The sequence below is a fragment of the Callithrix jacchus genome, chromosome 19, assembly GCF_049354715.1.
Source record: "Callithrix jacchus isolate 240 chromosome 19, calJac240_pri, whole genome shotgun sequence".
In the NCBI taxonomy this organism is placed as follows: Eukaryota; Metazoa; Chordata; class Mammalia; order Primates; family Cebidae; genus Callithrix; species Callithrix jacchus.
The window spans coordinates 27122516-27150488 of NC_133520.1; the positions used below are offsets into that span (position 1 = coordinate 27122516).

The window sequence follows — 27973 nt, forward strand, 5'->3', positions numbered from 1 at the left end:
CATCAAAATTTCAGTGATTAGAATTAAAAGCAATTTAGCTAAAACTGTTTCTACTTTCACGGTGAGTGAAATTTATCCAAAGGGGACATCAGTTTAGAGTATTTCTTCAATATCTCCCTTGAATTTAATGACACAAAGATTGCACGTAAGAGAGCAATAAATTAATTTTACTAAGTACATAAAAGACAAGGCCAGCTGCTCTTGAAATGAGCACAAACTCTGCATTCAACAATGAACATACAATTATGTTTGTAATAAAATGTAAGGAAGTTGGAGATCTGTATGCTGTTTCAAGAATAAATCACTCATCCTTCTTCGGAGCTGTGCTATTTGATAAATTGTCCTTGAAAGAAATGTTTTCTAAGCCCCCATTTAATAAGCATGTTTGAGCTTTCAAATTAGCATGTAAATAAATGTATAGCTATAAAATTGTTGGTAAGCCAATTGATTTTTTGAGGTCCATCTCACTAAAGGCCTCTCACTAAATATATAATCATATGAAACAAATTAGATTCCTTTCTGTTACAGTGTACTACATTTTCAAGTATAAAATTCTGGTATTTGAACTTATTAACTTATTATTATACACCTGTTAGAACTATACACATCAATATTTCATTAACTTCATCTTAATAATTGAAAATTCATACCAACATATTTGTGTCTTGTTTTAGTATGGTCTTCCTGGTTCAGGCCTTAACTAGTGATGTCGTTTTCTTTTTTTGTTGTTGTCTTTTTGAGACAGAGTCTTACTCTGTCACCCAGGCTGGAGTGCATTGGTGTGATCTCAGCTCACTGCAACCTCTGCCTCCCGGGTTCAAGCAAGTCTTCTGCCTCAGCCTCCCAAGTAGCTGGGATTACAGGCATGTACCACCACGCCCAGCTAATTTTTGTATTTTTAGTAGAAATGGGTGTCACCACGTTGGCCAGGCTGGTCTTGAACTCCCAACCTCAGATGATTCACCTGCCTCAGCTTCCCAAAGTGCTGGGATTACAGGTGTGAGCCATGGTGTCCGGATCTTAACTAGTGACTTTTATTAAAATGCGCTGTGTATATGTTAAGCTACAGCTGCAATGCATTCCATTGATTCCAAGCTTAAATTGATAGTCTTGTCCCATCTATGATTATTTCTTGATAATCACAGAAGTGGGAGGTACCTTACTGTTATCACCTAACTTAACTGCCATATTTAAAGATGATGTCACCAAGGGATGGAGATTTATAGGTACTTGCTCAAGGCTCTTCGTTTGTAAGAGGCAGCGTGGCTCAGGTCTCTTATCTAGTCTCAGGCTTCTGCCACTGCTGCTGCCCCATCAGGCCTTCCTGCTCTCATTCACTCATCTATCCCATTAGTCTCAGTAAAATTTGTATTATTGTCTGAAGTAGTTGACCATGTGCAGTTTTTAAAGAATTTATAGCGCAGGCACTTTTTTTTTCTTTTTCTTTTTCTTTTTTTTTTTTTTTTTTTGAGACAGGAGTTTAACTCTTGTTACCCAGGATGGAGTGCAATGGCGCGATCTCGGCTCACCGCAACCTCCGCGTCCTGGGTTCAGGCAATTCTCCTGCCTCAGCCTCCTGAGTAGCTGGGATTATACAGGCAAGCGCCACCACGCCCAGCTAATTTTTTGTATTTTTAGTAGAGACGGGGTTTCACCATGTTGACCAGGATGGTCTTGATCTGTTGACCTCGTGATCCACCCGCCTCAGCCTCCCAAAGTGCTGGGATTACAGGCGTGAGTCACCGCCCCTGGCCGCACAGGCTCCTTTTTAAAGTAAGGACTTCCTTTGAAATAAAAAGTTCTCCTGTAAGAGAAGTGGCAAAATGATAGTTGAGACATCACTTTGTGTGCTCTGCAAATAATCCCAGCGTGGTCCGCAGAATTCAACAGCTTGTCCCAACTCCCTCCAGCTCAGGGTTCAGGTTACCCATGTACTGACCCTTCTTTCACACAGTCTGAAACAGAAACCATAGGAGTTCTTACCACACCTGATGTTTAAATTTAGTGCATCGATGCCAGCATCTGGATAGAGCAGGTAGACAGTGCTGTACATGATGCAAGAGCTTTCCTCCATCACACATTAACTGTGGCTTTTTCATGCATAGTTGACTCGATATAAACTGATTGACACCTTTGGGGGTCATCTTTCCACTGACTCATAATTTTTCTCACTCTTGAAAAAGGTTTCTTTGCACCCAGTATTCTCTAGTTAAAGCTGAAAATTCAACTCATCATATTTACACAATAAAAAAAATCCATTCTGCCTTGTTTTTAATTGCAAATTCTACTCAGGGGACTAGTTCTCCTGCTTAGGAGGCAGCCCTGTGCCTTCTCCTAGAGAAGCAAGTGCAGTCAATTATGGTAATGAAATGTCAATAAATATAAAAATTTAATACAGTCTGCTCTGGGTGAGTGGCAGATGAGGACTTGCCTCCCAGACAAATCTGCTGCTGCTGCAAGTATTAAATGCACCTAAAAGAGTATCTGGCTGCCTGAGAGCGCTCCAGTAGGAAAGAGGATGGGAGCGTCAAGTACCAACCAGGCTTTCCCATTATGCTGTAATCGCAACAGCAAAGCCAGTGCTATCACTGACAGCCATCCCAACATCTTAACTTATTATAAATTGAACTTTATATGTCCCCATGAATAATCTAAGATTGGAGCCGAGCAGCACTTTTTTGTCCCCCCCACCGAGATGGAGTCTGGCGTCTTTGAGCAGGCTGGAGTGCAATGGTGCGATCTTGGCTCACTGCAACCTCCATCTCCCGGGTTCAAGCAGTTCTCCTGTGTCAGCCTCTCCAGTAGGTGGGATTACAGGCACGTGCCACCATGCCCGGCTAATTTTTGTATTTTTAGTAGAGACAGGGTTTCACCATGTTGGCCAGGCTGGTCTCAAACCCCTGACCTCAAGTGATCCACCTGCCTTGGCCTCCCAAAGTGCTAGGATTACAGGGGTTAGCCACTGTGCCCGGCCAGCACTTTTTTTTTTTTTAATGAAAAGGGAAATAAGCCTTTCTTTTTTTGTTCCCAGACAACAGAATTATTCTCCTAAATAAAGTTATTGCTGTCTTTAGAGAGAAATACATTAACCTGATGTAATCTAATGTAATCATCTGAGAACAGCAGTTTTATGTCATGCTTTTTGGGAAACAAAACTAAAAAAAAATTTTATTTGTATTTATTTTAAATTTTTAAATGAACACTTCTGCCGTTCTATGAAGAATAATTTAAATGTGATTCTTTCATCATCCACAAGCATGCAATCTTGAACCAGGATGACTTTAAAATGTAGTCTCACAATACGAGTAGAAATGTGTCTGCCTTTATTTTCCTTATGCAATAGTTAATATCATTGTATATGCATAGAATGCTCTTCTGGATTCACTTTCCACGGACAGTATGTTTCTTTCAACTTACTCATGAGAGTTAACATTTTTTATCTTAAGTAATGATGTAATTTCATAACATAAAATGCATATATGCTTGAAAAATTTAGGTAGCCAAAATCTGCTTCCTACAAAGCTTATTAAAGGTGATTATATTTATCAGAAATAATAATTCTGATGCATTTTAGAATAGTGGAATATGCCTCAAACTATTTTCATGGGGAAAATCTCTTATTTATCAATCTGTATTGTGACCAGGCATAGTGGCTCAGGCCTGTAATTCCAGCCCTTTGGGAGGCCAAGGTCAGAGGATCACTTCACCTCAGGAGTTCGAGACCTGTGTCGTCAACATAGTGAGACCCCCCGCATCTCAATTATATTTAAAAAGCCTATATTGCAATCTGACTTTACCCATAGTTCTTAACAATCACAAGTGAAATATATGTTGCTGATTCTGATAGTTCATAAAACTGTGATTCTGTATTGCAGGTGGACTATTCCATGATAGCATCACAAGCCGGGGCCACCCTCAACAACCTCATGAGTCATGCACAGGAGTTAGTGGCAAAACTGCGTTCTCTCCAGTTTGATCAACGAGAGTTTGTATGTCTGAAATTCTTGGTGCTCTTTAGTTTAGGTAAGAAATCCTTTTCTCATGCTGTGCTCAACCAGTGATTGCTAAATGATGCTGAAGTTCGAGTCTCTTGTGGTCTATGTATGTTTTTGTTCTAGCAATATAAAGCAGCCCTTCCTTTCAAATTATGAAATCTTCAAACATGAATGTATTTTCATGTATATTTCTGCATGACGCATAGCCCTTTAGTAGGGGTAGTTTGGGGAATGGCAAATGAGTTAGTCAATTGACTCGTTCAAATGAGTCCTGGTTTTTCTTCCATAATGTACAGATAAGCAATAATCGAATAAAGCTATGACTAAGGTTTAAAGCAGACAGCTTAGGAAAGATGTATGATATCATATTTTAGCCGTCTTTCTACCATTGATAATTTCTGTGTGTCTTTTGTTTCATCTTGGTACTTGCTTCTGTTTTTATTCTTCTAAAATATGAATCGTAATTAAAAACCTGTATTAAAATCTCTATCGGGATTAACTGGAGACTGTTTATAAGCAGATGCACTACTACACAAGTATAAAAGATGACAGTTGTCAGGGGGAAAGACGCTTCCTTAGGAAAGCTTTGGAAAAGAAAGATAACTAAGCAAGACAGATTAGCTAAATCAAGGTTCTCAGTGAGTCAGTTGAGAAAAATCACCACTGCTTGGAATAAAAAAAGGATTAAGGAGATGGATTTTTATTGACTTCAAAGGAACAGATTTTCCTGCCTGTCCCTTACTTGATTTCTGTATTTTGTTAGCTTAATAAAGCCAACTTAAATAAACTTTTTGCCAAGTCCATTTATTACATATTGGCAGACAGCTGAGGGAGGCAACTTTCCTTGAATGAAAAAGCAGAAATCAGATTCACCAACATATGTTTTTTCTTTAGCCTTCAGTTATAAGATAGTTGTGAATTCATATTCTAAGGAATAAAACAATGTAACAAACTGCAAAGTAAAACAGATGTGTCTACTCTCCAAATTTGGTACTTCACTTTTAAAAATTCTTCTTTACAGGACTGCACAACTGTTGCTAATAAAGGGGTAGTTTGAAGTAATAGAACCGGAGTTAATTCTTCACATAGAGTCAACATTTAAAATAAAAAGAGCATTTTCATATTTTGGAAAATGTGATAAATATAGCAAAAAGAAATGTTACTGAAAATTTAAACGGACAACAGAATTTCATAGATGTAGTGTTCAAAGGTTTATAATGCCAGCACTGGATCCTGTGTGGTTTCTGTGTTAACCACAATAAAAAGGGAAGTTCTGTTCTAGTAACTCTGCATCTTTTACCCGAGAACAGTTTTTAGAATGTTAAGAAAGAAAGATAACAAGCATAGGGCTGCATGCTGTCGTTGCACAAATTATTCTGGTTTATGGTAAGATCTTGGTCTTTAAACTGGTACATTTGATCTGTAATTAAATGGAAAATGTGGTAATATATGTGTAAGAAATCTTATAGCATCTTAGTGATAAAATATTTAGAGAGTCATCTCACTTCAATGGTATTTTAAATTAGTGGAAGAAACGCATTACATTTGAAGATGTACATGTTAACCACGCGCCATCTTTCATTTTCAACACTTTTATCATTCCTTCATCATTTTCCAAAATGATTCTATTTTCTGCTAATACTATGGGGTGGGGGCTGGGCTAGATCAGAGACGCTTTCAACCTTTGCACCTCAAACATTACCTTCCTGAACAACGGGGCCGTGTATTTACCAGAACTTTAGTCACACACTCTGCTGTTCAATGAGCACTTCGATCGTTTCAGGAGCTCAGTGCACCAGCGAATAGCTGGCCTAAATGTCCATTACGTCCATGCCTATTTGTTGCTTAAGGAAGAAGGGAAAGCATGGCTTTCAGATCAAAGGTAAATAGAATTCTGGCCAAGAGCCCACCTTTTTTTATACATTTTATTTATTATTATTTATTTATTTTTTGAGAAGGCGTTTCGCTTTTGTTGCCCAGGCTGGATTGCAGTAGCACGATCTTGGCTCACCACAACCTCCGCCTCCCAGGTTCAAGGGATTCTCCTGCCTCAGCCTCCTGAGTAGCTGGGATTACAGGCATGCACCACCATGCCTGGCTAATTTTTGTATTTTTAGTAGAGACCAGGTTTCTCCATGTTGGTCAGGCTGGTCTTGAACTGTCAACCTCAGGTGATCTGCCCTCCTCAGCCTCCCAAAAGGCTGGGGTTACAGGCATGAGCCACTGTGCCCAGGTGGCCCGTTTTTGTTTTGTTTTTTTTTTTTTTTTAGAGAAGCAGGAGAAAAGTAATCAGCAGTAAAATTCAAGCAATTTCTAATTTTTGAGTGGAAAAAACATTTTACTTCATAGAAACAGTGGCTAATCAATTTTTTAAATTTCAACTTTACTGAAGCTTATAGATGATTAACTTTAGGTGCCTCAGCTAGCCCTAAATGTCACTTTTACCTGTGATTAAGGATGAAATCATAGTGTGGTCACCCTTGAAAATTAAGGCCAAATCCTAAGCCAGTACCTGCTGTCCTAGACCCTTCTCCTGAGCCTCGAGTCCCCTGAGTCTGAAACCTGCTATGTTTTTATGTCAGCCCAGCCTTGAACCTCTTTGGTCCTGGAGGAAAATGAAGATTTTGTGGACTGGTCAGAGGCCAGGGGCTGTGTGGAGAGAGGACTGCAGCAGTATTCTCCTTTGAGAGACGAAACCATGTTTCCCAAGTAGATTTGGTGAGAGAAGGTGGGCTGTGGTCCCAAGCAGGTGCAGCATTCCAAGCTAGAAGCATGGCCAGTGTGAAAGCTTAAAGGCAAGAAGAGAGCAAAATGAATTTGGGGAACTGTTAGTTGATGGATATGGGTTGAGAGAAGCAGCAGATATGGCTGGAGACATAGGCAGGAGCCTGGACATGGATGTGAAAGCCTTAGATGCATTCAGCACATGCCCATTGAGTGCTCGCTGTGTGTCTGGCACTGAAGTAGGCACTGGGGCTACGGTGACAGGATGTAGGCACCATGTTTTCCACTCTATAGACAATCAGGAAGTGTAGCAGTGTTTTTAAGGGGATGCGGAGAGTAACTTAAGCTGATTGGCCTTTCTGGTAGCACTGTGGAAAGTGGACTGAAGCGCGGACAGTGCTAGAAACCCTGTGTTCATAGGTTTTATTTTTATTTTATTTATTTATTTATTGCTTTTTTCCCTGGCATGCTGTGATTTATTTTATTTTATTATTTTTAGAGGTGGCTTTAATACTCCATGTGGTTGGACTGAGATGGGAAATACAAATGAGTTGTAGGTTTCAAGCCACAGAATGTGGCAGAGTTGAGAGGGAGAAGTCCAGGGTGAGTTTAGTGTTTCTGGACGTCTAGCTGGAACAGAAACATCTACAGGAACTGGAACTGACTAGTTGAGTCAAAGCAGGTCCCGATAGCAGTCATCCGCTTTCTGATCTGAAAGCCATTCACTAAAGTTTATTACTGACGACACAAAAAGTTCGTGACAGGACTCAAAAGAAAAGTACGGTGGACTCAAATCCTTCTGGTTTGCTGTCTGCCTTTCCCCTCAGATTTTATCCATGAGCAGACATCAGTTAAGTAAGTTGAGCAAGAAAGGAAATAAAAGTCAAAAATGCCCTCTCGGCAGGTTTCTCTGTGTGTAACATTAATAGATTCTATAGGCCAATCTCTGTTAGTTGTTAGTTGTAGTGTTTTCTTTTCATTTCTAGCACATTGCTTGGTACATAGTAGAGACTTACAAAATGTTTACTGAAAAAAATAAATAAATGGGCCCAGTATGGTGGCTCACACTTGTAACCTCAGCACTTTGGGAGGCCAAGGTGAGAGAATTGATTGAGCCCTAGGGGTTTGAGACTAGCCTGGGTAACATAGAGAAACCTCATCTCTACAAAATAATTAATCAGGTGTGGTGGCACACACCTGTGGTTTCAGCTACTTGAGCCTGGGGGTGTCAAGGCTGCAGGGAGCCAAGATCATACTACTGCCCTCCAGCCTGGGTGACAGATTAAGATCCTGTCTTAGAAAATTTAAAAATACAAATAAACAAATAGTTTGAAACTTAAAGCAAAGCCATTACCAAAGCAACTTGTGATAGGTAATAGGAGGTAGTTTAGCTAAAAGCCATATTCAAATACAGGTTATTTTTCCGAGACCAGTTTTTCCAAAGAACTCTCTGATAAATATCTCCTCAAAATTAAATTTTTTCTGTTATCAGTTTGCATTCTCTGAGTTTATGAGGTGAGATGTTTATTTATAAGCTCTTTGGGAAAGCTAACTTGAAGAAAGATTAGAAAGATTGTTACTGGCTAAAACCAGGTGGCAAATTCATTTTTGTTCCAAGCAAATGCAAGATGATAGGCTTTCAGACCATGTTAAGTAATAGTAGTTAAGACAACGTTGTACAATTCTTTCTTGGCATTGATAAAATCCTGTTTCCAATAAAATGAATGGAGAACATATTATCTTTGCTCATCATCATAGCTCTTTGCTTCATACTAAATTTCCAAATTTTGAATGTGGCATTTGATTATACCATAACACACCCCAGGTAAGCTTTGTCCTCATGGAGACAAACACCCCAGAGAAGATGGGCTGTGGTTGCCTCAGGGGATGACTCAACTGGTCCAGACAGAAAAGCTACCACCAACTCAATGTCCTCCAGACTGTCACCTGATCCTCACCTGCAGAGAAGCAATGGGCATAATTCAAGAACGAAACTGATTGAAGAGTTACTTGTTTCATCCACAGGTTCAGTTCAGGCATTCTGTAGTGTCTAGTCATGATTCCTTTCTCTTAAAAAAAATTAAGCACATTATTTTAAGTAGAAAAGGTCATCTAAGCAATTATTGAAATGTCCTAGAATAAACAATGTGACTTGATCACAAGTTGGAAGGGATTTTCCAAAATGGATGCGTAAGACCTTCAGGGCTTGAAAGAACTTTATTTTACTATTTATTCCTCTTCTTATTTTTAGAGACAGGGTCCTCCTCTGTTGTCCAGGCTGGAGTGTAGTGGCATGATCGTAACTCTGCAGCTTCTAACTCCTAGGCTCAAATGATCCTCTCATCTCAGCCTCCTGAGTAGCAGGGACTACAGGTCACACTCATGCCCAGCTAATTTTTTTAATTTTTTTGTAGAGACGGGGTCTCACTATGTTGCCCAGGCTGGTCTCGAACTCCTGGCCTCAAGCAATCCTCCCTCCTTCGTTTCTCAAAGTGCTGGGATTGCAGTCATGAGTCACAACATCTGGCCCTCCCTTGAAAGACCTTTAAAATCATGATTTGGAAGGAAAAAAACATGTATTTCTAAGGCAGAGCAGAACATTTTTCTCTTTGTTGTGGCTGCTTTCAACCATGCAAGTCTGATACTGAACAGAGCGGCAGGCAGGGCTCGGCGGTCACTCTGGTTTTCTTTTCTTTTTTTATTCTTTTATTTTGTATGTGTTAAGTGAAATGTTGTGGTTTTCCTAGTGAAGCAAAGGTCTTTTGTCTGTCAAATTAATAAACTGTAAGGTCCATGAAAACAGTGTATGTTTTACTCCTCATGTGCTGCCTGGCATATATAGGCTTTTAATAAATATTTATTGCATTCGTGAATGAAAGAATGCCTTTCCTCCCAACTTCTAGGTTAAAAAGAAAAAAATAATGGGAATTGAAAAAACTCATTTAAAAAATGCAAGCACAAAATTTGAAGAAAGAGAGGCTAGAAAATAGATCCCATGGATAACTATTAGCGGATTTGGCATTTATTTTTCCCCTTTAGAAAGTACAGAGCTAAGTCTTCACGTTATTAAGCGGCTGTTTTTTTTTTTTTTTTTTTAATTTTTAGTGTAGACGGGAGACGGGGTCTTGCTATGTTGCCCAGGCTGGTCTTAAACTCCTGACCTCAAGTGGTCTGCCTGCCACAGGCCTGGCCTACGAAGGGGATTAGTACAAGTAATATAGAGACTAAACTGAGTCCCTCTTCTTTGCAAATAAAATAATAAATAAAATCAATTACTGATGATCAGCTTTTAGGTTCTATTTGAAGTTGTAACACTAAGCGTGTCAAACACAAAATAAGCCATAGAAGGAAGTGGTGGCAATGCTTTTCATTGGTAATGTTAATAATAAAATGACCTCAGATGAATAAATCACTTAGTTTCTCCCTTACAGATTGAAGAGAACTAAGAGAACATTCCCCTCCAGTTTTGTAACTAAAAAAGCAAAACTAGATGATCCAACATTTTAGACTTCTCAGATCCAGGTCTAGAACTAATAACCCCAGATGCCAGTCACTCAGTTTTCTGATTCAGCCTACTTTCCTTTCTGGAAGCATTTGATCTCACCAATCAGCATATTAAAAGTACTATGTAAAGTAGACTTTTGAAGACACAGGTCTGAACTGTGTGGGTCCACTTCTGCCGAAACTTTTTTTTTTTTCAATAAATATGGTCAGCCCTCTGTATCTGCAGGTTCTGTGTACACATGCTGGTCCAAAATCCAGCATCCATGGGATGCAAAATCCACACATACAGAGGGCTGATTTTTCCGATCTGAAGGTTTCACGGGGCAGACGGCAGTACTTGAGTATTTGCAGATTTTGGTATAGGCGGGGGTCCTGGAACTGATCCCCCTTGTATGCCAAGGAAGGACTGTGCTTATTAAGACACTGTTTCTTTATTAAGGCAAAATGAGAAATTGGGACAATCCTCTGAAGAAAGTGAACCAAAAAGAAAAGCAACCTATATTGGTAAAAGCAGGGAAATACTTTACCTGAATGTCCAATTTTTTTAATTGAATATGCTAAGTAAGTATATAGCTCTCAATTCACTCGGTTTCTAAACACAGTCACCCCTCACTATACGCAGGACCCCCGTGTATACCAAAATCTGCACACACTCAAGTCCTGCAGTCAGCAATGAGTGTACAAAACATCGCTCCTCCATATAGGCAGATTTCATGTCTGTGAATACTGTGTTCTCATCTGTATTTGATTGAAAAAAGTCTGCCTTCAAACCTGTGTTATGCAAGGGTCAACTACGTATAGTAAGTTTTGTTTTTCTCTACGTGAACTCTGGGTTTCAGAGCTTCAGCAAACTCCCAGAATGCATTTGCCTCACAGCTTTGGTATCTCTTTCTTCTCTCTCTCTCTCTCTCTCTCTCTCTCTCTCTCTCTCTCTCTCTTTATTTATTTTGAGATGGAGTCTTGCTCTGTTGCCCAGGCTGGAGTGCAGTGGTGCAAACTTGGCTCACTGCAACCTCTGCCTCCTGGGTTCAAGAGATTCTTCTGCCTCAGCCTCCCGAGTAGCTGGGACTACAGGCTCACGCCAGCAAGCCAGTCAAATTTTTGTATTTTTAATAGAGTCGGGGTTTCACCATATTGGCCAGGCTGGTTTCGAACTCCTGACCTCATGATTCGCAAATAGTCATTCTTTTCCCCTCTGGCAGTCGCTGGCATTAAAAATCCTAAAGTAACTAATTGCATCTCTAAGGTTTAGGTGGACAAGGTCCTTGGGGCAGGGCAGGGTGGGTAGGGGTGGTGGGCAGGCAGAGAGGAGTGTGGTAAGTTTGTAAATTCTGTTTTCAAGTACAGCCATCCACTTTCCTGAAGGGTTCAGTCATAATTCTACTCTTGCAATATGACGCCGACATTGTTAATAGTAAATAACATGTTTACTAGCTGAAAGATGTGGATGAGTTCAGTCTTTCAGGTAAGGATATTTATTTGCAGTGGTTAGTTTTCCTGTAGTCTTTAGTTTCTGATGTAGGAATTTTTTCTTGTTTAAATTTTGTTCATTATTTCTTCTGCTTGGACATTTAGAGAAAGATCTAATGCTTCTTTTCCCTTTACCGAAGTGTGTGCCATTTGTCCTCTGGCATTCAATATCAGAACCTGGCAGAGGTTTGCTGTCAAAACTCCCCATAGAGTGGTTGGTAAGGCAAAATGCAAATAGGCAGACTGGCTCGGTATCCCCAAGGCCAGTCAGGACCTCTGCACAGAGCTGACAACTCCAGCACAAGCCATCATATATGGGAACTCTGTCTCATCACTTTTGAGGCTCTCTCACTCCCTCTCTCTCTCTCTGTATGTACACACCTGCATACATACACACTCACACTGGCTTTAGAAGTAAGCACAGAATTGGAGAGCAACTATTGATCTCACATCTCATTTAACAAGAGACAGCAGAGATTTGTGGAAATAGTAAACATTCAGCCATTAAGAGAGCCGTACAAAAGGCTCCTGCATTAACACAGCCCAGAAAACCACCGCACTTCAGTCAGAACTTCTTTCTGCTCGTCTATTATATTTTTAGAGGACCGTTCCTTTTTGTTCGATGGGAAGTACTATTCTGAAGCTACCAGCAAGCTTGGCGTGTGCCCTCCTATGAAAGGAAAAGACTTCACAGTCCACAGCCTCTTCACCCTAGCTGCTCAGTTTTTGCTACCCCGGCAAGGATGTTCTAATCGGGCAGTGGAGGGTGGGAACTGGTTGCTTCAACTGCAGTTCCATTAGCTCATCCAACTCCTGATGTCAGTGTGACATGGCGGTGCAAATCATGAAGCAATTTTTCTGCCACCTCCTGTGGAGAGAAAACAGTTTTCTTCACCTGATGACTGGCCAGTGGTGGGGTTATTTTTTGAAAAAGGAAAGTTCTGGCCTGGGCTGTGCTCAGGACGCGTGCATTTTGCCTTTCCTAAGCGACGAACTGCTCAGAAAGGAGGTACATGGGGACGCCGGTGAAGTCCAAGTGCTGCCTTTCCTCATCACTTCTGGAGGAGCCTGGAAATACTGTAGACACAGCTTTGGAGAAGAGAATGCAAAGGGCTTACAAAAAGAGGCTATTTCTGCCAACTTCTCCAGAAGAGGCACAGCAACTCATTGAGTTTGTGTGTGGTGTTTCGTTTTTCTGCCACCAAACTAAGTGTTCCTATTGTGTGGGTGGTGAAAAAGAGAGCCCAAATCTATTAATAAGTAAAGGAACTGAAAGAAAGGGAAAATTGAATCCCCCTTTTGCTTTTTTTTGAGACGGAGTTTCGCTCTTGTTACCCAGGCTGGAGTGCCATGGCGCGATCTCGGCTCACCGTAACCTTTGCCTCCTGGGTTCAGGCAATTCTCCTGCCTCAGCCTCCTGAGTAGCTAGGATTACAGGCACGCGCCACCATGCCCAGCTAATTTTTTGTATTTTTAGTAGAGACAGGGTTTCACCATGTTGACCAGGATGGTCTCGATCTCTTAACCTCGTGATCCACCCGCCTCGGCCTCCCAAAGTGCTGGGATTACAGGCTTGAGCCACCGTGCCTGGCCCCTCCTTTAGCTTTTTTGCCTCATTACATCCAGTTAATAAAGGAGGCTTACAAATCCAGCAGAGATCTGCTTGCAGGAACTTACGGAAGAAAATAAACAAACAAATGGAAACAAATCCAGTGCCTCAAGCAAGATGAACGATTCATTGACTGTAAGTCAGAAGACGACAGTACTGAGTGTACCATTCTCTGTGTGGGATATCTACAGCTACTCCGGAAGGTGAAATAGGAATGCCTGTTCTTATCCCTTAGTTGACGGCCTCATCACTGCACGTGCTGTAAAAGCTTCAGAAGGGTGGAAAATAGTAAAAAAATTCCAATTGTGCATCAAAATGTATGCCTATTAATTCTGAAATAACCATGATAGTCTAAATGTCACAAAATTCTTTCTACTTGGTAGCTGCGTAAAAGTTGGTTTTGAAACAGCAAAACCTAATCTTCCTATTATGTGGCAATTCTCCTTCCTGAAGCTGCTCACAATATTTGCTTTATTGTTGGCTTTCTCTAAATGTGATTACACACTCACCCCCACACGCTGCCACGGCTGGACTACAAAGCCTAGTGAAACAGAACATTTACCTCACATTTTTACCCAAGAGCATTGGTTAAATTGTTCTTCATGAAGTCAGATAAGCAAAAGAACTATCCCAGGGTTTTTCTCACAATTAGCATTCATTCCCAGTTTTTACCTTTTCATATGTGATATTCTAATTTAGAAAAACACTCACTAGACACTTGTCAAATAACCGCGCATATCTTCATACTAATGCCTTGCTGATATATATGCAGCTGAGGGTAATGCTGGCAAATAAGCATTTCCTAAAATTTATGTAATCATTTGAAATTCAGAAAGGATTGATTAGCATTCAAGAGATGCCACTGTTCAATATTTACACCATAGAGATTTGGCAGAAGCAAATAATGGCACATAAAGTTGATGCTTGTCTTAATTAAATGCAGTATAATAGGTGTTGTGGATTTTTTTTTTTTCCTTACAGTGAGCAAAGCAGTTTAGCAATGACCAGATATAATTCATTTTGGAGTTCTAACTTTGAGCTTAATCAATACGTACTTACAGCCATGGAAGAAGTGATTATCATTTGTTATTTGCTGGCACAAGAATATAATTGCCTAAATAGCATTTATTTAAGCATATTTCTGAATACCTCATGCCTAAAAATATTTATCATATTTTAGCTGTTAATGCTAATATTGTCATTTTGCTTAACTACTGCTATTTAGTGAGATGATTTTTCAGAGACATATTAGCCGGACAAGCTAAGAATAACCAGCAAGAAAAATCAAGAGAGAATGCCATGTGCTTTTGGTTGATGTTTCTCAGTGCTCTAGCTGTGTCAACCGCTCTGTTCAAATCTCAGAGTACAGTGGCTAGCTTAGAACCAGCTCAGAGGAGGGTAGCTGGTTAATGCAATCAGCCCAGATGCTGTGCACTGGTGGACTCTGGACACCCCAGGGCCTCAGGTCTATTCTACAATGGAGCCAATCAGTGACTCACATCTGAGTCTTGCATTAGATCTTCTTTCTGGTTTACTGATAAAAATCTGATGAGTCTTATCTTGAGTTGTGGCTGTGTTTGGTTAAGAAGGTTAAATTTCAAACAGACCAATCCAAAGCCAGGAGACAAGAACAAATAGAAAAGAAAAAGGCCTCTCATCAGTACTGAAACATTAAATTACACAAAATACATTGAGTGCCCACTGTGCAGAGCCACTGTAGTAGGCAAGCTACTAAATGACAACACACAGCCTTTTTTTTGAGATGGAGTCTCGCTCGGTCACCCAGGCTGGAGTGCAGTGGTGCGATTTCTACTCACCACAACCTCCACCTCCTGTGTTTGAGTGATTCTCCTGCCTCAGCCTCCTGAGTAGCTGGGATTACAGGTGCCCACCACCACCCCTGGCTAATTTTTGTATTTTTAGTAGAGACAGGGTTTCACCATGTTACCCATGCTGGTTTCAAACTCCTGAAATGAAGTGATCTGCCCTCCTTGGCCTCCCAAAGTGCAGGGATTGCAGGTGTGAGCCACTGCACCAGGCCAGAACTGGCTATAGTCTTCCCAAAGAGAATGAAACTCCTATGACACAGAACTGCACTTTGGATCACCAGGACACTGTTCTGAATAAGGCATGGTACAGCAAGCAAAGAGTCCAAAATATGCCATGCTGTCAGCAGGCCTGCATGCATCTCTTGTCTTCCTTTCTGTTCCTTGTTTTCACTGAACATGCATGTTCCATACACATGCTATTCTCCGTCAATCAGAAAGCCTTCGTCAACCATCATGTTATATAAATCTCACAGCAATCAGAGGCTTCATGCCTCCTTTCAGAGCTGGGAGACTGCATGGGATCACCTCCAGGAGCCTTGGGGGGAGGCACTGTCCCTAACACCCACACCCTAAGTTACCTAGATTTTAAACAGCACCAATATGGCTTCAGCCCTGGAGGAACAGAATCCCAGAACATCAGCATGGAAAAGAACCTGTGCTATTGCTAGGTACAAGCACGTCTTATTTCTGAATAAGAAAATTTAGGCTAACAGAGGTTAAGTGACTTGTACACAGTCATAGAGTCAGGATTTGAACTGAAATTTTTGAACTCTGCACACAGGAAAAGGGCACAGATATGGATTTCCATATTACAGAAATAGTGCTTTTGCATTTGTTCTCAAAATTAGACCTGGCTGTTTCTTGGCCATACTTTTCAACTAAATCTAAAATTTTCATCGTGATGTATAAAAGTGATTTCCCAGAAACATGGGGAGTGAACATTGCCCTTTGCTACCTTAGGGCTCAGCTGTGGATGCTGTATGCTGGGTATTCTGAACTTTGGAGGGCAGATGTCTCCTACAGTCACTCACTCTTTGGCTTTCTCCACTTCACTCTGGGTACACGGAGCTCTGTGCCATCTATAAAGGTCAGTGTGCCCTGAGTGGCCATACTGGACTCATATTGGACAATTCTGCCTAATCTCTCAGCGAGAATGATCATATTCATTTTGTCCCATCTTGGTTATTCAGTCATAAGCTACATAATGATGTTTGGTCACTGATGGACTGGATCTATAATGGTGGTCCCGTAAGACTATAATGGAGGGGAAACATTGCTATCGCCTAGTATTTTCTACACTGTGCTCTTTGCAGTTATTTTAGAGCATTCTCTTTGTACCTATGTATATAAAAGAAAATTTACTCTAAAGTAGCCTCAGGCAGGTCCCTCCGGAGGTATCCAGAAGAAGGCATTGTGATAGCAGATGACAGCTCTATGTGTGTTATTGCCCCTAAAGACCTTCCAGTGGGACAGATGTGGAGATGGAAGGCAGTGATATTGAAGACCCTGACCATGTATAGGTTTTGATGCTAATGCATATGTTTGCGTCTTCATCTTTAACAAAAAAGGTTAAAAGTGAGTAAACAAATTTACAAATAGAAAAAGGCATATTGCATAAGCATATAAAGAATGTTTTTGTACAGCTGTACAATGTATTTGTGTTTTAAGCTGCGTTATTACAAAAGAGTCAAAAAGCTGAAAGAAATTGAAAAGTTTATAAAGTAACAAAGTTATAGTAAGCTATGGTTAATGTATTACTGAAGAAAGCAAAATATTTTTTAGGAATTTAATGTAGCCTCTGTGTACAGTGTTTATAGTTTGCAGTAGCCTAAGGTAATGTCCTATACCTTCCCATTCACTCACCACTCACTCACTCAGTCACTCAGTCCCTCACTCACTCAGTCACACAGTCACTCACTCAGTCACTCACTCACTCACTCACTCAGTCACACAGTCACTCACTCAGTCACTCAGTCACTCACTCACTCAGTCACACAGTCACTCACTCAGTCACTCAGTCACTCACTCACTCACTCAGTCACACAGTCACTCACTCAGTCACTCACTCAGTCACACAGTCACTCACTCAGTCACTCAGTCACTCACTCACTCAGTCACACAGTCACTCACTCAGTCACTCAGTCACTCACTCACTCAGTCACACAGTCACTCACTCAGTCACTCAGTCACTCACTCACTCAGTCACACAGTCACTCACTCAGTCACTCACTCACTCACTCAGTCACACAGTCACTCACTCAGTCACTCACTCACTCACTCAGTCACACAGTCACTCACTCAGTCACTCACTCACTCAGTCACACAGTCACTCAGTCACTCACTCACTCACTCACTCACTCAGTCACACAGTCACTCACTCAGTCACTCAGTCACTCACTCACTCACTCAGTCACACAGTCACTCACTCAGTCACTCACTCACTCACTCAGTCACACAGTCACTCACTCAGTCACTCACTCACTCACTCAGTCACACAGTCACTCACTCAGTCACACAGTCACTCACTCAGTCACTCACTCACTCACTCAGTCACACAGTCACTCACTCAGTCACTCACTCACTCACTCACTCACAGTCACTCAGTCACTCACTCACTCAGTCACACAGTCACTCACTCAGTCACTCACTCACTCACTCACTCACAGTCACTCAGTCAGTCCCTCAATCACTCAGTCCTTCACCCACTCAGTCACTCACTCACTCACTCACAGTCACTCAGTCAGTCCCTCAATCACTCAGTCCTTCACCCACTCAGTCACTCACTCACTCACTCACTCACAGTCACTCAGTCAGTCCCTCAATCACTCAGTCCTTCACTCACTCAGTCACACAGTCACTCAGTCAGTCACTCATTCACTCACTCAGTCACTCATTTACACAGTCACTCAGTCACTCACACAGTCACTCAGTCATTCACTCACTCACACAGTCACTAACTCACTCACTCAGTCACACAGTCACTCAGTCAGTCATTTAGTCAGTCACTCAGTCACTCAGTCACTCACTCACTCACTCACTCACTCACTCACTCACTCACTCAGTCACTCACCCAGAGGAGTTTCCAATACTGCAGGCTCCTCTCCTGCTAAGTGCTCCGTACAGGTGTGCCATTTTTTATCTCATAGACTGTATTTTTACTATACCTTTTTTTTTTTTTTTAAGACAGAGTTTCACTCTTGTTGCCCAGGTTGGAGTGCAATGGTGTTATCTTGGCTCACTGCAACCTCTGCCTCCTAAGCTTAAGCGATTCTCCTGCCTCAGCCTCCCGAGTAGCTGGGATTACAGGCATGCGCCACCACACCTGGCTAATTTTGTACTATACCTTTTTTCTATATTTTGATGCACTAATACTTACCACTGCGTTACAACTGCCTTCAATGTTCAGTACAGTGACATGCTGTATAGGTCTGTAGCCTAGAAGCAATAGGCTTTTGCGCATAACCTGGGTATGGAGTAGGTTTGTGTAAATACACTCTATGATGATTGGGCAATGAAATCACCTATCAGTGCACTTCTCAGAATGTATACTTGTCATCAAGCAGCATACGACTGTATATATAAGAACTGAAAGCACACTGGAAACAATCCTTTCTCTGTACTATTTATCCTAAGAGAAAATAATTATTATAGCAGTGTAATATGAATAACATCTATGTAGGAATTTTTAAAAGATTCTTCTTCATTTTTAATTTTTAAAATTGTGATAAAATTTATATTACATAAAATTTACCATTTTAACAATTTTTTTTTTTTTGGAGACAGAGTCTCACTTTGTCACCCAGGCTGGAGTGCAATGGCACAATCCTGGTTCACTGCAACCTCCGCCTCCCTGGTACAAGCAATTCTCTTGCCTCAGCCTCCCGAGTAGGTGGGATTACAGGCACCCACCCTACCCGGCTAATTTTTAAATTTTTAGTAGAGACAGGGTTTCACCATGTTGGCCAGGCTCCTGACCTCATGATCCACCAGCTCAGTCTCCCAAAGTGCTGGGATTACAGGCGTGAGGCACAATGCCCGGCAACCAATTTTTAGGTGTGTAGTTTAGTGGCATTAAGTTCACACACATTGTTTGCAACTATTACCCCCATGTGTCTCTAGAACTTCCTGTCTTCCAAAATTAAAACTGTGCTTATGAAACAGTATATCCCCAATTCACCTACTGCTCAGCCTCTGCAGCCGCCATTCTGTTTTCTGTAGAGGACTTTTTATTTACAAAATACCCTCTGCTTATAATATTATCCTTTACATATAACACAACTTTGAAAGTTTAGTGATTTTATAATACAGAATGTGACGGGACCCAGAGAGCATGGCTCATGTGCTCATGACTACACAGCTAGGCATCTCAGAGAGCCAGTGCCCCAAGCCAGGGTCACTGATTTGAGATCTGTTGTTGTCACTCACAGACAAGGAAGTCTTATGACTCAAGCCTGAAGGAATAGTGCATGAGGGCGGGCAGAGTGGCTCTCGCCTGTAATGCCAGCACTTTGGGAGGTTGAGATGGGTGGATCACCTGAGGTCAGGAGTTCAAGACCAGCCTAGCCAACTTGGGAAAACCCTGTCTCTACTAAAAATACAAAAATTAGCTGGGGGTGGTGGCGTGTGCCTGTAATCGCAGCTACTCGAGAGGCTGAGGCAGGAGAATCACTTGAACCTGGGAGGTGGAAGTGAGCCAAGATTGCGCCACTGCACTCCAGCCTGGGCAACAGAGCCAGATTCTGTCTCTAACAAAAAAAAGAAGAAGAAGAAGAAGAATGCATGAAGTGAGGAAAAAGTGAGGCATTCACGACAAGTTTCTTACTATTGAGGTGATACGGCCTAATGGCAATGACTGCAGGCTTGAATTCAGATTCCTGTTCTGTTATATCCTTAGAAATGTGTATCACCTCACTTTTTCCATCTGTAAACTTGAAATAATAATCATCTACCTGAAGCATCATTGTGACAGTTACATGCAATAAGTATTAGGAAGAACTTAGCATAATGCCTGGCGCATAGTACTAATAAGTGATTATTACTCAAAACATCATCTGTATTTACATCAGTGGAAGTCATAGAAATGAAGGCTGCTTATTGGGAAATGCCTCTTCTGAGATACAATCTTGGATATACAGATACTATGAAACAGATCATTAATTCAGTACCAAGCCATAGTTAAAATCTTTGATCTACTAACCAAAGGCATCCTTATTACCCTTGATGTTTTGAAATATGTCAGAGTAAGCAGACTCAAGCCACTTCACTTTAATTCATCTATCATCTATCCCAAAATTGAGCCAAGGTCTAACCATAAACAGTGAGTCTTCGCCCTAGTTTGTGCAGGCGCTAGATGATGACAAAGTGGAATGGCTGGGCTCACACCTGCCTGCTGGAGAATGCCTGTGCTAGGAAACTCTTCATCTTTTTTTTTTTTTTTTGGAGACAGAATCTCATTCTTTCACCCAGGCTGGAGTGTAGTGGTGCGATCTCTGCTCACTGCAACCTCGCCTTGCTGGGTTCAGGCAATTTTCCTGCCTCAGCCCTCCGAATAGCCAGGATTACAGGCCCATGGCACAACACCGGGCTAATTTTTTTTTTTTTTTTTTTTTTTTGTATTTTTAGTGGTGACGGGATTTTGCCTTGTTGGCCAGGCTGGTCTGGAATGCCTGACCTCAAGTGATCCACCCACCATGGCCTCCCAACGTGCGGAGATTACAGGCACGAGCCACACCCCTGGCCTCTTCAACCTTTTTCCCTCCAATTTGCTGGAATCATAAATACTCTACAGTTCAGCTCACTTGCCTAAAATGATTGTCATTCTTTTCTTTAGCTTTCTAATACCTACACTCTAAATCTAGTGGTTAAATAGAAACTATTTCGAACATAGAAAGTTGGGAGATTTCACTTAGAAAAGCCTGTCTTTTGAAACTAAAATCCTGGATAACTTATTTCTTTCAAGAGACTTGTTGGAATCAGAGAACTAACACCTTTTAGAGAAGTTATTATAACTTTATTCTTTTTGTTTTTTTTGAGATGGAGTTTCGCTCTTGTTACCCAGGCTGGAGTGCAATGGCACGATCTTGGCTCACTGCAACCTCCGCCCCCTGGGTTCAGGCAATTCTCCTGCCTCAGTCTCCTGAGTAGCTGGGATTACAGGCACGTGCCACCATGCCCAGCTAATTTTTTTGTATTTTAGTAGAGATGGGGTTTCATCATGTTGACCAGGATGGTCTCGATCTCTTGATCTCGTGATATACCCGCCTCGGCCTCCCAAAGTGCTGTGATCACAGGCGTGAGCCACCACGCCCGGCCCATCATGAATTTCTTAGTATGTTCCTGATACAGTCAGGATAGAGTTTAGTAGCTAGCAATTTCTTCTGAAATTTTTTTTAAAAAAAGGTTATTGTTGTTACTTGCTACAAGAAATTATGGGACAAATCGGATAACCACATGTGCTGGCATTTGTCCAGGACAGCCCATATCAAAAGGGATTGGGGTCCATGATACTGTAACAGTATCATTTCTAATTATAACTTCAAGGAAATTCCTCTCTCAAAGAGGTAGCTACAGAACTTATTCTTATCTTACAAAAGAATAGGGTTTTTAGAATTTAAAACAGCTTAATGTGCCATTTTTTTCTCTACATTATGTATTTTAGATTCTATTTTGATACTCACTGATCCATGGTATTTTGTTTTATAATGTACCTCACAGTTTATTGGTTCATTCTCCAATGGGTGAATTTTATTACAAACAATGTTAAAAGAACATTTTTCTCCATGTCTTTCTGTAATATATTGTCGGGCAATCACTTTGTTGTTGGACTTGCAACTCTAGAAATTGTCAAAGTCTCCAAAGTGGCTGTACCAAATTATATTGGTAGCCATAGACAAGAGTTCCTGCTCTTCTGTATCACCATCAGCACTATAATAGTTACTGTCGTTGCACTGTTTTAATTTGTATTTCCAATTACCAGTGACACCCAACATCTTTTTATCTGTTTCTTTGAAGTACCTGTTTATCAATATTTTCCCACATGATTTTTCCTTTTTACTTTTTTTTAAGAAATCCTTCCCAACTTTGGAGGTCATAAAATACGTTCGTCTTTAGTTTTTTTCGAAGTGTATTAAAGCCTTGCTTTTCGTATGTGAATCTTTAATGTCCAGAATTTAATTTTGTATATGGTGTGAGATAAAGATCTAATCTTTATTTTATTTTTCTTAAAGCTAGTTGTCTAAATACTACTTATTCAATAGTTTATCTTTCCCACTATTTTTAATGCCATCTCTCTTAAATATTCAAGATCTGTGTATATATCTATATATGTCTCTTTCTGGACTTTCTACTTTGTTTCTTTGGCCTATCTGATTATCTCAGTGCTAATCTCACATGTTTTAAGCATTTTTATAATAAATCTTGATATCTGGTTGAGCAGTCCCTTTACCTTTTATTTCAAAATAGTCTTAATTAGTCTTAGGCTTTTGCTTTTCCATATACATTTTAGGTTTGGCTTGCTCTTGTTTCACAAAGAACCCAGTTGGGGTCTTGAGTAAAATTGCATTGTAGTTAGAGATTAATTAGGAGAAAAATCATTTTCTTGGGAGAATTGAGCCTTTCCCCTTCAGGAACATAGTTTATTTTTCCTTTAGTCAGATGTACTCTGATGCCTTTCAGTAAGCCATACAATTTTTCTCCACGGAGTTATTGTACATCACTTGTTACTAATTTATTCTAGCTATTTCTTAGAGTTGGTTTTTATAATGCAAACCTTTTCTGTAATTAATATCCATGTGACACCAGGTGCGATGGCTCACACCTGTGATCCCAGTACTTTGGGAGGCCAAGGCGGGCACATCATGAGGTCAGGAGATTGAGACCATCCTGGCCAACGTGGTAAAAACCCATCTCTACTAAAAATACAAAACTTAGCTGGGTGTGGTGGCACATGCCTGTAATCCCAGCTCCTTGGGAGGCTAAGGCAGGAGAATCACTTGAACCAGGCAGGGAGTTGGAGGTTGCCGTGAATCGAGATCATGCCACTGCACTCCAGCCTGGAGACAGAGCAAGACTCTGGCAAAAATAAAATAAAATAAAATAAAAATCCCTGTAACTGAATATTTTTATTTTGATTTTTTTATTTAGCAAACCTACTGAATACCCTCATTTGAAATGGCTTTTCTATAGTTTATCTTCAAGGTTCTTTGCAGACATTCATAGTCTGAAAGTAAACACAGATTTATCTTTTGCTTTTCTGGATTCTATTTCTGGTCTTATTTTGTTGGTTAGACAATATTGACTTGAAGCTGTGATAACAGGCTCTCTTATTTCAGTCTTCTATGAGAATCATTCTAAAGTTTAATGACTTGATATGAAAAGTGTTGTCTATTTTAGTAGTCTTATAGAAAAAAGTATTGTCTATTTTCGTAGGCTTCTTATAAAAAAAAGAAGCAACTGGTCTTGGAGAGAGAACCAACAGCTATTTTTTCTTTGCCTTTTATTTCAATAAATTCTCATCTTTGTTATTTTATTGTTCTAGTTCTAGCTTCTTCAGTTGAAGATTTTGTTCACCTAATTTTCAACCATACATTTTCATTGTTCTTTTGTATTTTTGTTTCTCGTTTGATGAAAGCCTTTAGTGTTAAAGTTGTCTCTTGGCACAGCCATAGTTATATCTGAAGAAGTTTTGACGTGGGAGACTGACCTACAAGGCTGCTGTGGGGTTATGCAAGTCACTCTACAGAACTCTAGGGGGCACCACTCACACTGTAGTATATACCTGCATCCGGTAGAGTTGTGTGGTACACAACACCAGTAGCCTTATCTGGTAGCCCCATGTCTAGTGCCAAATATTTTGTGATCGAGATTTATTTCACAATGAGTTTTGACATTTCCAAACAAATGGAGATGTTGATTGTCTTTTTATTTTTGGATTATAAGATGACTTCATTATGACTTTATACATATTATTGAAACTTTCTTTTGATGTGATATTTAGTTAATTTTAATAAATATGGCATATGTGACACAGTCTCTATTTTAGGTGCCAATATTTATTTCTTTATATCATAATTGATAAATTTGTTATATCTTTTATGTAGATTATTTCTTTTATTATTATAGTGTACTTATTTTCTTTCTTTCTCTTCTTTTCATAGAGGCAAGGTCTCACTATGTTGCCCAGGCTGTCTAAGTGATCCTCCCGCCTGAGCCTCCCAAAGTTCTGGGATTACAGGCGAGCATCACCACAGCTGGCCACTTATTTTCTTGTAATGGTTTGATCTTTCAAATCTGCTTTGTCTGATGTTAAGAAGGGTTCTATCAGCTTTTAAAAATTAAGATTGACATTTTTTCCCATTCTCCTTGTTTTCTCCTCTTCAGTTGATTTAGTGGGCTTACTTGTGTTTCTGTGATTTAGGTGGGTTTCCTGTGAGCAGCAGACGGCTGTATTTTGTTTTGCTTTTCTTTAATCTGGCCTGCACTCCCTTTTAACTTTTAAATTTGAGATCATTTTAGATCTACAGGAAGTTGAATATTAAAATATATGTGGGGGATGCCGAGTAGCCATCACCTAATTTCTCCAGTGACAACATCTCATATAACTATCCTCAACATAACCAGGAAAGGCCAGGCAGGGTGGCTCACCACCTGTAATCCCAGCATTTTGGGAGGCTGAGGCAGGCGAATCACCTGAGGTCAAGAGTTCAAGACCAGCCTGGCCAATATGGAGAAACCCCATCTCTACTAAAAATACAAAATTAGCTGAGCGTCATGGCGCATACCTGTAATCCCAACTTCTCCAGAGGCTGAGGCAGGAGAATCCCGTGAACTCGGGAGGCGGAGGTTGTGGTTAGCCGAGATCTCGCCATTTCACTCCAGCCTGGGCAACAAGAGCAAAACTCAGTCTGAAAAACAAAAACAAACAAACAAGCAAAAACAAGAAAATGGCATTGGTATAGTCTGTAGAGTTTACCTAGTTATTCAGTTTGCATATTTCACCAGTTTTACATGCACTCATTTGTGTGTTTGTGTGTGTTGGGGGTGGGTTCTGGCAATTTTTATCACATGTAGGTTTGTGTTACTACCAACATAATCACGATTCAGAACTTTTCCATCACCACAAGGTTCCTCTGTGCTAGGTCTTTTATAGCCACACCTGCCCCTCCCTCCATCCTTAACACCTGACAATCACTAATCTCTTCTCCATCTCTGTAATTTTGATATTTCAAGAACGTTGTATAAATATACAGTCTGTAACCTTTTGGAATTGGCATTTTTCACTCAGCAATATTCCCCTAAGATTCATCCACAAGTGCATCAATAGTTTGTCCATTTTTATGATTGTGTAGTGTTGTTCTGTATGGATATACCACAGTTTGCTTAACCCTTCACTTATTGAAAGACATTTGAGTTGTTTCCATTTAGTTTTGGGGCACTGCAAATAAAGCTGCTATGTATGGTGTTTTACTGTAAATACAAGTTTTCATTTCTCTTGGATAAATGCCCAAGAATGCATTGGTTGGGTCATATGGCAAACATATGTCTACAATCTATTTTTTAAGAGGTGAGTTTGATCCATTTACTAATAAACCATCCTAGTTTTTGTATGTATGAAATGTTTTAAATTTGGCCACCTCTTGGATGACAGTTTAGGTGAATATAAAACTTTGTGTTGACAATATAGTCTCTTAACATTTGGGAAGACTTTTGGAAGTCTACTATCTTTTCTTTTTGATAGCTTTTAAGGTTTTTCTTTTTTGCCAGTGTCTTAGATACTTTTACTACAAGGTGTCTGAGTATACTGGAAGTGTATGTACATGCAGTTAGAGGGCGCTGAGAATTCTGCTATCCTCTTTTTATGTGTCACTTCCATGCGAACCCCACTGCTAACCTTCAGGCATATGTTGGATCCCCATGGTCTACCGTGTCTTCTAGTTTTAAAGCCTTTCCCCCCCACCTTTTATCTCACTTTGCTGCTTTTTGCATAATTCTCTCTTCAGCTATATCCAGTCTAGCACATGTCCCATCAACTTAGTTTTTTATTTGAGTTTTGTTTCAAAGACCCCCTTTTTTTTTAGATGGAGTCTCACTCTATCGCCAAGGCTGGAGTGCAGTGGTGCAATATCGGCTCACTGCAACCTCTGTCTCCCGGGTTCAAGTGATTCTGCCTCAGCCTCCCAGGTAGCTGACATTACAGGTGCCTGCCACCTGTAATTTTTGTAGTTTTAGTAGAGATGGGGTTTCACCATCTTGGCCAGACTGGTCTCAAACTCCTGAACTCATGATTTACCCACCTTGGCCTCCCAACATGCTGGGATTATAGGCATGAGCCACCCCACCCAACCTAAAGACTCTTTTTTAAAAATATATGTTTATTATTATCATTATTATTTTTAGAGACAGGGTCTTGCTCAGTCACCCAGACTAGCACAATTATGTCTCACTGTAGCCTCAAACTCCTGGGGTCAAACAATCCTCCCACCTCGGCCTCCCACATAGCTGGGACTACAAGTGCATGCCACCATGTCTGGCTTGCTTTAAAGATTTCTGGCCAGGCGTGGTGTCTCACACCTGTAATCCCAGCACTTTGGAGACTAGGGTGGGAGGGTGGGTGGATCACAAGGTCAGGAGTTCAAGACCAGCCTGACCAACATGATAAAACCCCATCTCTAGAGCTAATAGATCCTTTTTCCCATTAGTGTTTGAATTTGGCCTCTATTGTTTCATTATGTATCTTTTTTTCTTCATTTTTTCCTTTTCAATTAATTTATTAACAATTTTTTTCTCCTTGCCTTATCTTATGGTGCCATCTTTCTTTTTAAAATGAATAATATCTCTATTTCTCTCTTAAACACTCCAAGCAAACTAATTTTGAGGTTTTTGTTGGATTCTTCCATAGAAATAATTTATTCTGGAGTGAATTGATGTTTTATTTATTTATTTATTTTTTAACTGTATAATTACTTTTATTTTTAATGTCCAGAATGTGTAATATAAGGGCCAGAGCCTCCTCCTGGACTCAATTTTATAAATTCTCAATTGGTTGGTGAGGCCAATAGGGATACTTTTGCTTGTCCAATTTGGTTTCTGGGAAAGCTTCATTCAAGTCCTCAATGGTCATCTGTTCAAATGGAATTAAGTTCTTATACTTCTCCATCTTTTTCTCATATTCTACAACCCTGGCCTTTGAGAGAGACACCCACTCAGCACAAGACTTCACATCTTCTTTTTCTTCAGCATCCACCAGGGCAGTATATGGATCCTCTGGTATAGGAAACTTCAGGGCATTAAACTTCTTCTCAAAGTCATCCACCAAGCCTGCTTTGGCCACATTGGCCTTGTAGTAAGCCCAGTCAATAGATGGTGGATTCTCAGGTAAAGCAGCCAACCTGGAGGTTAGGATCTCATTCCAGGATTTCAGGGAATTAGCAATGGCCTTTTGGTTTTGGGGTATGATCTCCCAAAAAGCTATCCAGTCAATGGTTTTTAGAGCAAGTTTTCGCCCAGCCATCTTGGAATCCTTCACCGACCCCAGCTGCCTATCGTCCACCTGATGTTTTATTTTTGCTGACATTTTCCTCAGCAATATATATTTTGCTGTATATGCTATATGTACAAACAGTGTGTGTGCACGTGGTTTTTCACATTATTAGTTGCAGACTTACTCTGAGCAAGACTTTTGGTGGCTGCTCTTGTTTCTGTCTCTTTCCTGTGTTGTGTTTGCTCCATTACCCACGTTGTGCTCACTCCCCTGTATTTAGCATTTCTGCATTAGTTTCTGTCTGGCTCTATAAGATCATGAGTCCAGATGCATGTCCTATATGGCATTTAGGCTTCTGCACTGT

General features: G+C 40.5%; 1 protein-coding gene and 1 pseudogene across 4 annotated transcripts in view; one reads left to right on the forward strand and one right to left on the reverse strand.

The window, feature by feature from the left end:
* The window catches only part of NR5A2 (nuclear receptor subfamily 5 group A member 2), a 150471-nt gene that overhangs the window by 88302 nt on the left and 34196 nt on the right, over positions 1-27973 (forward strand). For all 4 annotated transcript variants that reach the window (XM_002760616.7, XM_002760617.7, XM_078356423.1 and 1 more), the window contains one exon: positions 3876-4023. In XM_002760616.7, coding sequence (XP_002760662.1) covers positions 3876-4023 — 148 coding nt within the window. The remainder of the gene's footprint in view (positions 1-3875; positions 4024-27973) is intronic.
* On the reverse strand, positions 27056-27709 carry LOC100389512 (ATP synthase, H+ transporting, mitochondrial Fo complex, subunit d pseudogene; annotated as a pseudogene).